We start from the raw sequence: 16,428 nt of genomic DNA on the forward strand, positions 1-16,428 counted from the left end.
GCAGGAATGTTGAGTGAAGGCCATGCAAGATGAGCTTCAAGCTCTACAAGAGAATCACACTTGGGATATTGTTCCATGTCCTTCTGATGTTAAATCCATTGGCTGTAAATGGGTGTATTCAGTGAAGCTACGTCCTGATGGGACTGTGGAAAGATATAAGACTCGGTTGGTTGCTCTTGGTAATAGACAAGAATATGGAGTAGATTATGATGAGACTTTTACTCTGGTGGCTAAAATGACTACAATACGGACAGTTCTTGCCATTGCTGCTTCTAAAGGTTGGGCCCTACGACAAATGGATGTTAAGAATGCTTTTCTGCATGGTGATCTCAAGGAGGAGATTTTTATGACACCTCCGCTAGGTTTATTCACTACACCATCCTCTAATGTGTGCAAGCTGAAGCGCTCTCTCTATGGCTTGAAGCAGGCACCTCGTGTTTGGTTTGATAAGTTTCGCTCCTCATTACTTGGTTTTTCCTTTGTCCAAAGTCAGTATGACTCTTCCTTGTTTCTCCGCAAGACTGAGAATGAAATTGTTCTCCTTCTGGTTTATGTTGATGATATAGTTATTACAGGGACAGATTCTGTGTTGATTCAGCAGCTTCAACAACACTTACAGGCTTCATTTCACATGAAGGATCTTGGTTCTCTTCAATATTTTTTGGGCCTTGAGTTAAAGTCTGGACCTGCGGGTACTTTCTTGCACCAACATAAGTATACACAAGATTTGATTGCTTTCACTAGACTTCAAGATGCTTCTTCTGTTGACACACCTTTGGAGGTGAATGTAAAGTATCATCGTGAGGAGGGCAAGCTTCTTTCTGATCCCTCACTGTACCTACAGTTGGTTGGAAGTCTGAACTATTTGACCATAACTCGGTCTGATATTTCCTTCGCTGTTTAACAAGTTAGTTTATGCAGACTCCTCGATACCTTCATTTGGTTGCCATCTGCCATATCATTTGCTATCTGAGAAGCACTCCAGATCGTGGCTTATTATTTCCTGCTGGTTCACCTATTCAGTTGAGGGCATATAGTGATGCTGATTGGGCTGGCTGTTCAAATACGCGTTGCTCAGTTACGGGCTGGTGAATGTTTCTTGGCAATGCACTCATTTCATGGAAGAGTAAGAAATAGGACCGTGTTTCTAAGTCTTCAACGGAGTCTGAGTATCGAGCCATGTCCTTTGCATGTTCTGAGATTATTTAGCTTCGTGGATTGTTGGCTGAGATTGGATTCCCTCAACTTGAGCCCACTTCGCTTCATGCAAATAACACTAGTGCAATTCAGATTGCGGCTAATCCTATCTTTCATTAGCACACCAAGCATATTGAGGTGGATTGTCACTCTATTCGTGAGGCTTATGATCGACGTGTTATCACTCTTCCTCATATCACCACGGATTTTCAGATTGCTTATGTGTTTACCAAGGCTATGACTTGTCAACGTCATAAGTTTCTAGTTGGCAAATTGATGCTTCTTGATCACCCAGCATCAATTTGAGGGGGGATGTTAATAGGATCTGCAGGATCCTATTTACATATGGTTTCCATAGCAAATCTAATTACCTTTATTTCCACAATCTACTCATTTCCTTTGTTATTTCTATTAACTATGTATAGCTTAGTCTTTCTAATTTAGCTAGCAGAACTAATTGGCAGATTTATTGTGTATAGCTATCTATAACTAGTTGCCATGTATTATAGCTAATTTTCTTGTAACGTACAGCTGTCTATAGCTAACTTCTCTGCACGGTTTTTCTATTTAATGAGATTCTCACAGAGATGAGAGATTATTCAGTCAATTTGACACCCAACACACCAAAAAATAAAAGGCACCTGTAACCCCAATGGAGTGTTGATGAGGATTTAGTAACTTGGATTCAAATACCAAGAGCAGTAGCTATGACAATTTTGGTGGTCATGGATTTGTCGACTATAAAGAGAGTGGACAGGAGACCACTATTTTTAAGACAGCTGCAGGGTGGTCTTCGATTTACTAGTACCTCAGTTTATTCATGCTACACAAGATAGAGACCATAATATACGATCTGATAGAGCCTACAAAGATACGATTGCATATAGGAGACGAGCTCCTCGAGGTCATTCAGAAGGATACGATACAGCTATAGATGTGCTCGCACGTGGAGTAGAATTTATAGACATATCAAGTTTCGAGTCGTATACTGGATCATATTATTCGTAGCTACAAGCAGCCTACGATCCACACAGATACGGATATGGATATGGTGCGTCTAATGCATATTTCGATGGATACTATTCTACGCAGCTCGGAGCATCTTATGAGAAGAATTTTGCTACAGGTATATTCAGATGGGCTCCTTCATAGCCATATTATCAGCCAGAGGACACCTCTTAGAGCTAGAGCTTCAGCAAGAGATTCGAAAGTGCTTATAATCCAGCAGCTTTCCTTATGGGATGAACATACAAGACTACAATGCTGCTTAGTTACAGGGGTGGGCTGATGTGCCTCCTGACTATGCTAATGATCCAGATATCTGCCAGACGCATTGCCACTCAACCTAATTTTAGATATTAGTATGTATATTACACATTAAATGTATGTACTTGATTATATTATTTTTTTATTTTTACGCCACTACTTGATTTGAGGGATATTTTATATTGTTCATTGTAGAATGCAACATCTCACTAATTATTTTATGATTTGAATCATTTTAAAGCAATAAGATGCATCATCTAGGTTAAACTGAAATCATAGCAACATCAAAAAACATCAAATTAGACTTAAAATTATTAAAAAAGTTCAAAAAGAGTGATTACCAATTAAATATTCGTGAAAACTAAAAAAAATTGAGTGTGCCAATACGAAATTGGCATGCCTATCTATACTGGTACCGGTTCGGTACCGAGCCATCCCGGCCGCGGACCTTGGTCTGATCCTTCTCAACCGCTAACCCACTCTTGAGGAATCCTAGTTTGGCATCTACCTCAGCTACCTTCTCCCTTGCTTCTCAAAAGGCCAATTGAACCATCTCTAAGCGATGCTGAAGATGTCTTTTCCATGGAGACTCCATCCTACCAAGAAGAGAAAGGAGGATCGGCACAAGGGTTAACCTCCTTTGAAGAAAAGGAGAAGCTGCAAAATTGATACCTAAAATTGATTAAGAATGATTCAACGAAGCAGGTTCCACAAAAGCTTCTCAATGTGACAGAAAGGATGCTTTAAATCTCCCCATATACAGCGGATTTGCAAAGACCTTCCTCCTTGGATGAGTGGGATTGATCCAGCCGGTCGCCCATTTGTCCAGAAAAAAGATGTGTCGCACCCCTTACTCTAGATAGTCAACATCTCCTTTGAAGACCAAGAGTCAGGATCCATCCTTCGAGGGACCACCGCCTAGAAGTTAATGCCCTCCATAAAGTGGTGCAAAGTTTGACAAAGCAATTACTTCTTTTGCAGAGATGCAATGGACTCAAAAGTGACGGGCCATAATGTGGAGATAAATGACAAGTGATGTGGTACGACCAGATTCATCCAGCTTATAACCAACATGGTGACCCAGGCACATTTGAGGATTCTCTGAGGCATTTTGGTTAGAACCCTCCATCCGACTTGGAAGATGGGACAAGCAGACCAAAAATAGCCTCCCTCAAGAGCTGAAGCCTCTTAGCTCGACCCGACAGCTAGACAATCAACCCAAGACAAGCAGGACCTTCTCGCAGTAGGGACAGCTTAACCCTTTTAACCAAATACACATGAGGTCTTGGTAATTCTGTTATGTGCTAGACGGTTGCAGCACGTCTCTGGGTTGTTATGCCACAACAACAGGTTGTTACAATATGACCCCAATTTTGTAGGGATATGATTTGCTGGAGATTCGAGATCCTTGTTATAAATAGGCCACACGACCCTCACTAAAAGGTAACCCTCAATCTTGCTAGAGCATCTCTAATACTGGCATTATTGCAATTATCTCAATTCCTTCTTATTTCCCACCAAAAATCCTCTCTGACATAAACATCAGAGGGCCCGGACAAAGACAATCTAGCAATCTCTTTAACCTTGTCCTATTGTCTCGCAGATCCATGGAAGTGGTCCACGTCGGCATCTCGAGATTAGTGGCAACATTAGTTATTATATCTATAGTCACATCATGATGTCTCAGATTATCAATTTATTATAGTCTAGCATGATGTCTACTAGTTTTTCATCTTACATATTTTTCATGAATTCTCATACTATTCTATACAAGGTCTGCCGAACCGAGTTGAACCGTCCGGTTCAAACAGTATTGAACCGACCCGGAGTGAAACCGGTCCTTTTCGGGTCAGAACCGGCCGGTTCGATCCGGACTTAGTGTGAACTGGTCTATTCGCACCGAGTCAACCCAATTTCAAACGGGGTTGACTATGGGCTTGCCACTGTGGCATTATTACCACCATGCCTTACTATGGCATGATTGCGGCCACTATGGCATGATTGTGGCTGTGGCCATAAGATGCCTTTAAAAGGCAGTAATTCCATTGGGAAGGCATGAGAAGGCTTTCTATTGCTTCTCCTTTCTAAAAAATCCACAAACATCATCGATTCAGGCTATCAGAAAGAAGAGCCAAGGCCAAATAAAGTGCGCTTCCTCTCTCCTATCTCCTTCCTTTTTTTTTGAGGGGGAGCTTAAAAAAATAGCTCAAAAATTGCAAAATAAAAGATCATGCCAAATTTTTCAATTTGGGTTTGATTTTTTTATATGTTATAGATCTATAGACGATGTACATGCTGACATAAAAATTTTTAATTTTCAGATTATATATAATTTTAAATAATTAAATATATATTTTTGCATTAAAAATGATAAATTTTTAAAAATAAAAAAATGTAAAAATTAAATGTATTTAGGAGCATGCAAGCTACATATGTTTACAATTACACATTTTTCTTAATAAGGTCACCCAAATGATTTGGTGCAGGTCCTCGACAAATTTGGATACCAAAACCAAAATTTGATCCTTGATCTTTGTTATATTTTTGTTTTGAGATCATAGTAAGGATGAATCCATCCAATCACATAAATTTCTTAGTATTTTAAATCTGTTTTTGTCCTAGTCTATGAAAAAAGATATGCTATGAAGAAACCGTTGGTTATAAAAGGATAAGGAAGATGTCAGTAATAAGAATATAATATAAGAAAATAATATAATCCACCATACCTTCAAGGAATCAGAAATTTTGGAAGTGAAATCCCGTGCAGCTCTCATTGAGTTCACATAGTCACTCTGAGGGCAAATCCAAGCAAATCATGTCAACTTTACAGAATAACATTAAAAATGGCATTTGTACCAAAAAATGTTAAAAATGGCACAATAATAAGATTAAATAAGAGGTTTTTTCTTCTTTACTTGTTTATTAAGGGGAGTATGGTATGTACGAAATGATGCTGCTTGAATAATTCCACTCTTGTAACCTAAGAATTGGACAAATTGTCAAGTTAGACTATAATGAAACTACACATTCATATACTAACCATGTGAAATAAGTTGCTAATTTATGATTATGATGGATAAACATTAACTGTTGCACTATTGTATGTCACAAATAAAGGCAAGGAACACGATACAGACCAGTGAGATCCAAACTAGTGGTGTATGCTCCTTTGCCACCCTTAGCACAATCTGAGGATGGCAATGCATTGAGAAACCATGGGAGCTTTTCCTTGAACTGTACCGTAGACGGACGGCCATTATGTAATTCTGAATAACGGAAGCACTAAAACAAAAAACATTGAGTAAATTTTCATAAACTTCTTGACTATCAACTCATATATCATTAGGCAATAATAAAGAATCGAAAATTATATAAAATTCATATAGTAGTTGATGCAGCCAAAAACCAGAGCGATAAGGAAAAAAACACCCTTTTATTCAGAGTAAATGCATATTAATTGCATTCCGTTCAATTTCTATAAAGGGATACATCCTTAATCTTATGTGTACCAAATATAGAACAAGAGCTAGATCTCTGAAGATAAAATACCGTGGTACAATCTTTGCAAATTTCACCCATGCCACATGATCCTTCATCAGGTTGACAGCAAGGAGGCTAGTAAAGAAACAAATGAAAGTTTCAGTAAACATACTATTAAATAACACCATCAAAAATATCAAAGCAAAAAAAAAAAAAAAAACCAAGAAAATGTTTATGAACAGGTTACTCTTAGACACATGAATATCAATTTAGAAAAATAAGAATCTTGAGATACGTAATAAGAAATATATAGCCTGAATAGTAAACACACATAAAACTACTCTTTCGTAGAAGCAAAAATAATACAGGCAAACCATATCCCATCTATATAAAATCATCTTTACGATGAAGATGTGATAATCGACATTTGAAAAGCAGTTTACCAAAGGTTTGCTAGCTGATACCATCCATTGATGAATTGGAGCTGGAATACAAAAAGCAACTGATAGCAACGGATGGGTTTGACTGACATGTACAGGTTAATACATAAAAACTCATGCAGCTGCAAAGCATCCAACCCATCTTGGTCCAGACTGGGAAAGTAGCCACATTGACCTTATCTTTTTATATACCTAAATGTAACACAAATATATTTCATAGCAAACTCTATTACTAAAAGCATTGTTGGACATGTATGTCTAGTTGGTACAAAACCACTTCTTGTTGCACAAATTCACACCATAAATCAAGAGAAAGCTTAGTGTAGTAGGTAAACAAACATATTGCAATGGATCAGAGTTTAAATCCAGCAATCAGATCTGCCAAAAATAAAGCTTGCACTCTATAAAAAGGACATTTGACAACATCTCATTTTGGCCCACCGCCCTGCGGCTGCACTCCATTAAAGCTAATTTTTATTTCTCAAATGAGAAAAATTCTCACTTCATTATTATCAAATAACCAAAGGAAGACAGTAACGGAATTCACCATAAGGCAATAGATCAACAGTTTCTAGATTCAGAAATCATATTTCTACCACTCAATGCATTAGAATGAGGTGCACAAAAACACATATGCACCCGCATATACATATTCAGTCCCTTGACCATACTACATGCCCTATATGTAGTTCCATATGTAATCGGGTACATATGGGCCAAAAGACAGTTTGTTAGCACTTTTTAGACACATAAGTAGTAAGGATTAGGATTATCTGGTTGCATAGAGGCCAACTTAGCATTGAGACCACATATGTGGCTTTTTTACACAACCACATATGTGGGCACTCTTCTGTAGGCCTATGTAAATAAGGCAGGTTAAAACTAATGGTTGGTTTGGATGTGGGTTTCAAGCAGATCAGGTAGAAATATAAAGTTATGAGCAGTACAAATATGTTATTTATGCTATAATTATTTCTAGTAAAAAGAAGTACTAAGTAGCAAGCACTAAGCACTAGTTGCTAGAACTTTCTATTATTAACAATGCTATTCTTTGTAGAAATATTGCAATTATCATTGCATATAACATATTCTATTTATTTTAAACATTTAAAGTACTGGTGACATGATAGGCCGAACCGGACCGAACCACCCGGTTCTGCCTGTACCGAGCTAACCCAGGGGGGACCGGATTGGTTCGTATATTAAATTCGGTTTCGGTTCTGAATCGGATGGAACGGGTTCCGAATCGACCGAAACTGGACTGAACCGGACCAAACTAGCGGAACCAACCGCAACTGGCCGGAATCGTTCGGAACTAGCCAGTTTAGTTCAAACTCAGTGGGAACTGTCCGGTTCGCACCGAGTCGACCCGATTTGGAATCGGGCCCCCAACATCTTTTCCATTTGGTAAAGACTTTAAGTCTAAACGGCTCCCCCTTTACCCTAATTTGCAAAATTACACCGATTCATCGCGATTGAAGAAAATCCAAGGCTAAATAAGGTATGCTTACTACTCTCTCCTATCTCATTTCCTCTATTTTTTTGAAGGGCGCCAAAAAATAGCTCAAAATTTGCAAAATAAGGAGAGATCATGCCAATTTTTTTGATTTGGGCTTGATTTTATGATATGTTGTAGATCTATGGATGATATGTTGTAAAACTAAAAGCATATTTATGGGCATGCAAGCTACTCTCCAGCAAAATTTAGTGTCCATTTATTCAAGTTTTGATGCGACTGCGCACAATGGCCTAGGTCTAAATTTGAATTTTTTTTGGCATAATCACTCCTTTTTGTGCAAATTTTGAGCTATTTTTTAAAGCCCCTCGCCAAAAAAATAGAGGGAATGAGATAGAGGAGAAGAAGCACACCTTATTTAGGCTTGGATCTTCCTTCAATCGCGTTGAATCGATGTGATTACGAAAATTTGGGGGAAGGGGGAGCCGTTTAGGCCTTAAGACGCTAAATGAAACAGAGAAGATGATGTTAGGAAGGTTGAATTGTTTTAACAAAAGAAGGAAAGGGGGAGGGGGCCCGGTACTGAACCGGGTCGAATTGGTGCGAACAGTCCGGTTCAAACCGAGTTTGAACGGAACCGGCCGGTTTTGAATGGTTTCGACTAGTTCAGTTCGGTTCGGGCCTTTTCCGAACCCGTTCCAGCCGATTCGAAGCTAGAACCAATTTTAATGGACAAACTGACTTGGTTCTCCACCGAGTCGGCTTGGTACAGGCCAAACCGGGCAGTTCGGTCTGATTTGGCCTACCTTGCTATATCCCCATATGATATCCATTTGACACAAATATAATTCTACTGTGGTGACTCTAGCACTCAAAACAAACTGCATGCAACATAACTACTTTTGCCCATGACCGCTTTGCAAAAGCAAACACCTTGACACAAACAGAAATATCATTTGAAAAGCTAAAGAAACAACAGTAACGCTTCTAGCTCAAATAACTTATAAAGGGGGCCGGTATGGACCGGTACGGCAGACCATGCTTTTAGGACATGTAATGAGACTAGATCAAAATTCAGAAACAAAGCAAGATGAAAAGCTCTGCAACCTGATCATCAGGGGGACAGTAACTCCCGTTCACAAACTTGCGGCAGCAACTAAATGCTTCTGGGGATAGCCATATAAGAAAGTCATCAAGCCATGAAGCAGCAGGCTTAGCAATGTAAGTTGACTCAGGTATCAATGATGCTTTTGCAATCTGAAAGAGGAATTATATATATTTACAAACATGCAGTAAGGTAAGCCAGTAAGGATTAAGAAGGTCCTCTAAGAAGAATGACTTGATTATACTGATTACACATTACAGTGAGTGGAGCAGCTAAGTGTCAGTGTTAATGTACTTCTTATTTAGGCTTTTTTAATAAAAACTATAAACATGAAAGGCAAGATATTTGGAACAGGTGCATGCTGCAGATCCATAGCAAAAGACGTGTCCAGATTTGGCTATTTTAATGTTTTACCTCATTCAAGAGAGAGTTTGAATCACATTGGCTGATGGAACATATCTTGTTTGTGTGCCTCGACTCCAAGCTGGAAAAGATCAAGTTTAGTCAAACAGCCTGAATAATTAGATGAAGAAGTCATTATATTGCTAATGTAAGTTATCAAATAAGCAATTTAGGGTCTTTCTTTGAATAAGATGAGATACTTTGTAAATTGGATAGTTTTTCTATTCACAATTTTAAACTGATGTGAGACATCATTTACAGATGTCTATCATGAAGGGCATCATGACTGTGTTGTTATGATAGACTGATAATAAACAGAATTTTGGGTACAAACTACATACGCATTACATGGCATAGAACAGTACTTCAAAATGCAACAATACCAAACACAGAAATGCCTGTTAGTACCTGTAATTAAAGTCCTTCACGACAAAATACAATGGTGGTCCCACTCTAAGATACTTTGCAAGATCATCAAAATAATCCTACAGAAGTATCACTACGACAATGTTACAGACCATCAAAATAATTGTACAGAAGTCCCACTATGACAATCTTACAGAACTGAAGAAGCAACAAAAGGAATCTTCCATGGAGAACATTAAGGTACAAGAAAAGCATGCTTCAAGGCAAACCTGAAGATACGAATCTTGGGGAAGGACAACTTTCTGCTCCAAACCAGGTTGAAGTCTAGTACACAGTGCCTATTAGATTTGAGAGAACAGGTATAAATAATTAAGATCGTTGGAGAATCAACCTTCCATGTTTCAAATAAAGTGTACATATATGTAGATTCATAAGTCTCCAAAAATGAAAAAAAAGTCTCATACAAGATTAAATGCCCCATAGAATATTGATTAATTTTTTTTGGTAGAAAAATATTGACTAATTCTTGAGCATGATTGCTGATATAGCTATTGTTTGACAAAGTAAACGAAATCTTGCAACTAATTTAGTTTTCATGGTTAAAAGTTAATAGTGAGAAAGCATCATAAGTAACATATGTAAGACTAGATTACAAGAAATAAGTGAAAAGAGGGAAAACTATAGGCAGTGCCTCCAACCCTCACAGGCCTGCGAGGTGCTCAGGCCTCCCTCCCACGTAGCAGATGGTCCCCTACCCATAAAACTCTCACATTGGCCTTCAGGTGCCCCCTTGCAATACAAGGTCATTTTAGTTCCACTTCCATCTGGGGCACAGGACTCCTAAAGTTTCCCCATGAGGATTCCTTTCCTCGTAAGGCCCTTTACATTATGTCAACTGTCAAAATAATTTTAAACTCCATCATAACAGTTTGTGGCCACTATTCTCTTTTAAATCCTCTTGACCTTATGATCTTGCATCCATCATTCATAGATATAGCTCCTTTACACTATGAAGAATCCTATTTCTCTAAAGCAGTAAGAAATCTTCTAGGATTTTACGTACCAGTTGCCTATTTTAATAGGAAAAGAGATCTGTACAATATTTTCTTGAATCCCTTGGACTGTAGACACATGAGCAAAAGAGACTAAGAGAGATAGAGACAGGAAATTGACTCCATATTCCATCATATATAGAGATAAAGGAAATTCAACTATTCAATAATAGTGTACTCATGCTACATGGTGTAGCCATTGCTTGCCTCAACTACCAATCTGTCATGAAGCAAGTGCAAGTTAGCCTAAATTTTTTTTATTTTCTAATGATGTTTGATATAATTCTAAATCAAAGACATCTAGTGGGAGGACATATTGGAGTCATTGGACAAATTTAGAAAGAAAAAATTGCACAAGCACCAAGTTATTGGACAAATAATCACAGATATGAGCTAGTTATTAACAATTTCATTGTATAAGTGAATGTGAGTGTTCTTAATGAGAAATCCTCAAGTATTACTTTTAATTGCGCCTACAAACAAATAATAATGTGGATTTTTCATCCATTAAAGTTTCAATAACTTATTAGAATTTAAAAGTTATGATTATCCCAATTTTTCATGATTGATTATAAGATGATGAGATTGGTGAATTATGTTATATGAAAGAATGTCAGATGCAACTTAATAAACTTCTATACCAAGGTCTGCTGAACCGAGCCAAACCGCCTGATTTAGCCAGTACCAAAAAACTGGATTGGTTCGCTAATAGGAAATGGTTTCGGTCCATACGGGCCAGAACGACAATGGGACCGGCCGAAACCGGTCCTTTTCGGGCCGGAACTGGTCTGAACCAACCGATTCAATACCAACCGATTCACATCGAGTCAGGTAGCACTGTAGCATTATTGCCATAGTGCGGCCACTGTAGCAATAATGCTACATAATAGGTGTTGTTGATTCATTTTGGGTTGTCCGCGAGAAATCTTAAGCAGGTAGCTATCCGGATCCTCTTCCAGACGGTCTCCTCAAGTAGCTGTGAGCGCAACTGGTCTACCTTCGCCCTCATCTACAGAAAGCAGAGGAACCATTTGACACAGAAGCATCTCAACGACCTTCTATATATCCACTACAATCTGAGGTTGAAGCTAAAGTGCATTCAAAAAGAAGTGGAGCTCAAGTATACAGATCCGATCCATAGTGCTTGCGTTGATGATGAGGATGATCCTATGATTGGATGGCTTGTTGGCCAGCAGCAGGAGTCGGAGCTTGACGAGTCATGACCACCTCCACGACCCGCCAGCTTCGTAGCCAGCGAGGCTAGGGTCGATGCAGGGTAATAGGCTGAGCGCAATATTCCACGCATTCCTACAGCTGATCGGCCATAGCCACAAAGGAACCAGTCACCACATGACTCCTTGTTTGAGATATTCTCTTAGATATATGATTGAGAGATGCTCAAACGAGGCTACTATGCTACTCGGTTGACTCGGTCAGGAGCGCAACATGGCCAGGTAGAGACAGGCATGAAGGATAAGAAGGCAGCTGCCCAGTAGACTAAAAAAGAAAAAAAAAGGCACCTGCAAACCCAATGGCGAGTGTCAGAGGGAGTCCTAGAGCAACAACGATGATAGTTCTAGTGGTCATAGATCGGCTGACCATGGAGAGAGTAGAGGACAAGAGACTACTATTTATGAGACACAGCCGCAGGGTGGTCTTTGATATACCAATGAGTCCTAGTTTACAATCTGGAATAGAAACCACGGTGTACAATCAGGTAAAGCCCGCAAGGATACGATTGCATATAGAAGACGGACTCCTCGAGGTTATTTAGGAGATGATGCAGCTGCAGATGACCTCGCACATTGAGTAAGATCCATAGACATATCAGGTTCTGAGTCGTATACTGGATCCTATTATCCGCAGCTACAAGCAGCCTATGACCCATACAAATACGGATATAAATATGGTGCGTCTGAGACTTCTTCGGATGGCAACTATCCTACGTAGCCCGAAGCATCTCACAAATTGGATTTTGCTATCGGCAGATTCGGTTGGGCCTTTTCATAGCAGTATAATCAGGCAGAGGATACCTCTCGGAGCCAAAGCTTTAGCGAGAGATTCGAGAGTATTTATAAACCGGCGTGGTTATAGGATGAACATACAAGACTACAATACCACTTGATTAGAGGGATGGGTTGATGTGTCTCCTGACTATGCTTATGATCCGAATATCTACGAGGGCTATCACCACTCGACCCAATTTTAAATATTAACATGTATGTTGTATTTGAAATGTATATAACTAATTGTATTATTTTATATTTTTACGTCACTACTTGAATTGCAGCAATTTTATGTTGTCCATTTTATAATTTGCATCATTTTAAAACAATAAGGTGCATCATTTAGGTTAAACCGAATCATAGAAACTTTAAAAACATCAAAAAGAATCAAGAAAACATCAAAAAATATCAAATTAGACTTAAATTTATAAAAAAAGTTCGAAAAATGCTTACGAATTAATTTTTTTGAGAACTGCAAAAAAAAATTAGGGCAAGCAGGTTCGTGAACCAGCACGCCCTAGCGGTTTGGTTCGGCACCGAATAGATACAAAACCGTATTGGGCGCCGACTGGTACAGGTTCCAGTACCGATTTGGCGGACCTTGTTTATATATTAATAGTATTTATGAAAATTTTTTAATTTCTATTTTTTTATTATTATATAGTCTTATTATATTATGTTGGCCAACCCCCAAAGGGAAAATCCAGGATCCACCTCTGTAGCCTCTTCTACTTAAACAGGACAACCTTGCAATCGTTACTTTGATTGAGACATGATCTATTTTGGTGGATGGTCTTTCCTCCCTCCCACACCCCCTTCCAAAGTTTTTGTTGGTGACAAAGTTAGGATGTTCTTTTCATTTTCATAAATTTTCACCTAATGAAAGAACATAGCAATATTCTGTTGTGAATGAAGCTTCAATAGCGCAACAAAAGGAAAGGTAAATGTATGCATATCCTATTGATGTATTCCCTTTTGTAACTAAACTTCACACGATAGAGGTGTGACAAATGTTAATATGTAGAGCAGTTGGTACTACCAAACAACTAAACATATAGTCAAACCATATAAATCTTGTTTTCATCAAAGTGCAATGTGGACTTATTTTATCAAGCCATGATACTTCTGTAGAAACAAAGGGACCTGATAATTTTGGAATATTAAAGCTTATAAGAATCAGGTAATGGAAATCATAGGGCTGACTGTTGAGCCTTTAATGTTTCTTCCACTTGAGTTCTGTCCCACATAGAGAGAGATGTAGGAACTACCCTCACTAGTTAGTACAGGTAACCAAGTCGTGCATTCAGTTAATCTGGACTTCCTTGGAGGTAATCACCTGATTCTAAACACACAAGTGATCAATTATAAGGAGCAATACTCATTAGGGATCAGCATCTAACAAAAGGGCTGCCACATAGCCACTATGACATAATCACTGCCATTATCTCATCAACTTCCTAAGTACAGGTAACCAAGTCATGCATTCAGTTAATCTGGACTTCCTTGGAGGTAATCACCTGATTCTAAACACACAAGTGATCAATTATAAGGAGCAATACTCATTAGGGATCAGCATCTAACAAAAGGGCTGCCACATAGCCACTATGACATAATCACTGCCATTATCTCATCAACTTCCTAAGGCAGCTTTGCTTCAATTTAGACAATTATCACACAGATGCATGGTTATATCCAAGGATTGCCAAACCTGGCCGAACCTCCCAATTTGGCCTGTACCAAGCCTACCCGACGAGGGACCTAGTCTGTTCACCTTTTTTTTTCGAAACCCGATCTGAATCGTCCGGAACCAGTCGAAATGGTTCCGTACTGCACAGACTCCGTCCAAACCGGCTGGTTCTGCATGGAACCGGTGCGAACCCGCCAATTCGCACAGAGTCAGACCGGTTTCGAACTGGGCCTCCCCCTCTCCTCTTTTGACTTTAAAAAGCCCAATGTTCTCTTTCAAACCTCCCAGCCAAAAACGTGTTGATTCAAAGAGGATCCAACCCAAAATAAGGTATGCTTCCTCTTCGCTACCTCATGTCCCTTTTTTTTTTTACATTGAACACCTCGAAATTTGCAAAATAAGGGAATATCATGCCAAAATTTTTGATTTTGGCCCGATTTCATGACATGCAGATCTACGGATGATCTACATAATTCCACAAAAATTTTTTATTTTCGAAAAATATATAATTTTTAAAATCAAAAAATATGTTTTTGTATTAAAAAATAAAAAATTAAAAAAGATTATAAATGTGAGGACCCGTGCGGGCGTGTGTTTTAGTCCCATATCAGTTATTCGCTGGATAGATTTAGGGTACTTATATGGGATCAAGGAACCCAAATAATATCTTCGGGCTAGCCATTTTGGGTGAGATCTTGGGTTGTTATAAATGGTATCAGAGCGAACCAGCTTATAACCTATGTAGACTAAGAAACACTGCAGCACGGATCCATTGAGGCTAACCATGGCCCGATCATGGTGCTTGTGATTAGATTTGAATAGATTTGAATGCTTAGCCTGACGAGGACGTCAGGGCTTAAACGGAAAAAAATTGTGAGGACTCGTACGGGCGTGTTTAGTCCCACGTCAGTTATTCGCTGAATAGATCTTAGATATTTATACAGGATCAAAAACCCAAATAATACCTTTCGGCTAGCCATTTTGGGTGAGACCTTAGGTTGTTACAGTAAAATCAGAAGCTTATTTAGGGGCATGCAAGCTACTCTCCAGTTAAATTTGGTATCCATTTAATCAAGTTTTAATGCAATCATATGCAAAATGACCTAGGCTTAAATTTTTTAAAAAATGACAAATAAGTAGCCTTTTATGCATGCTCAAGGGCCTAAAAAAATATATGTAGCATCCATGGTAGAATTCTACATGAATCTGAGCTTTTAATTTTTAAAATATTTTTATTTAAAAATTATTTTTTAATTTAAAAAATGATTAAAAATATATAATTAATACAAAAAATATGAAAAATTAGTAGTACGTATTACATATTTCAGAAGTATTTTTTGAAATAAAAAAATATATTTTTCTAAATTTATGATATTTAAACATATTTTTAAATTTTAAAATATATAAATATATCAAAAAATATGAAATGTATTAGATAAGTTAGATGTATTTTATAAAGTAAAAAATATTTTTTTAATTGTAATGATAATATAGTCTCAAAGCTCTATCTTGGACAGTTTGTGTTTTTTGTTGTTTCTGTGTTTTTCATCCAAAGCCATGTTTAGACTTAGATTTTCAGTCGAGTCATGAACTAAGACTGTCAAGCAAAAAAGGTCCACCTAGGTATGATAGAAAGTCCTACCCAACCCCAAACCACCATAATTGCTTGAGCCTTGGCCTTTCTTCAATGCCCACGGCCATCACTCATATCTAGAAACGGAGAATGGATGATAGTCTTGAAAATAGAATTATGCATATTGAATGTATGGAAGAAGGAAAGTTAGAAAAGAAAAAAAAAATATGCAACATAAATCTGCAGAAAACAGCACAGAAAAAAACACTGTTCATGTGAACAGTAACCCAACCCGTTACTATTCACAGAACAGTAATCTGACCTAGTTACTATTACGAAACAGTAACTCGGCCTATAAAAAGAGAGGACAACAGCCAAAAAAAAGAAGAAAAAACCCT

At 38.1% G+C, this 16,428-nt stretch overlaps 1 protein-coding gene across 1 annotated transcript in view; it reads right to left on the minus strand.

Moving 5' to 3' along the window:
- LOC103716598 (NPC intracellular cholesterol transporter 1-like) overlaps positions 1-16,428 on the minus strand; it is a 244,943-nt gene that overhangs the window by 42,704 nt on the left and 185,811 nt on the right. The window contains exons 29-36 of the mRNA XM_039118113.1: positions 9,982-10,050; positions 9,755-9,831; positions 9,359-9,428; positions 8,947-9,096; positions 6,013-6,078; positions 5,601-5,745; positions 5,379-5,443; positions 5,190-5,255 (exon numbers count right to left, since the gene is read on the minus strand). Coding sequence (XP_038974041.1) covers positions 5,190-5,255; positions 5,379-5,443; positions 5,601-5,745; positions 6,013-6,078; positions 8,947-9,096; positions 9,359-9,428; positions 9,755-9,831; positions 9,982-10,050 — 708 coding nt within the window. The remainder of the gene's footprint in view (positions 1-5,189; positions 5,256-5,378; positions 5,444-5,600; positions 5,746-6,012; positions 6,079-8,946; positions 9,097-9,358; positions 9,429-9,754; positions 9,832-9,981; positions 10,051-16,428) is intronic.

Source organism: Phoenix dactylifera, unplaced genomic scaffold (assembly GCF_009389715.1).
Source record: "Phoenix dactylifera cultivar Barhee BC4 unplaced genomic scaffold, palm_55x_up_171113_PBpolish2nd_filt_p 000309F, whole genome shotgun sequence".
NCBI classification, from domain to species: Eukaryota; Viridiplantae; Streptophyta; class Magnoliopsida; order Arecales; family Arecaceae; genus Phoenix; species Phoenix dactylifera.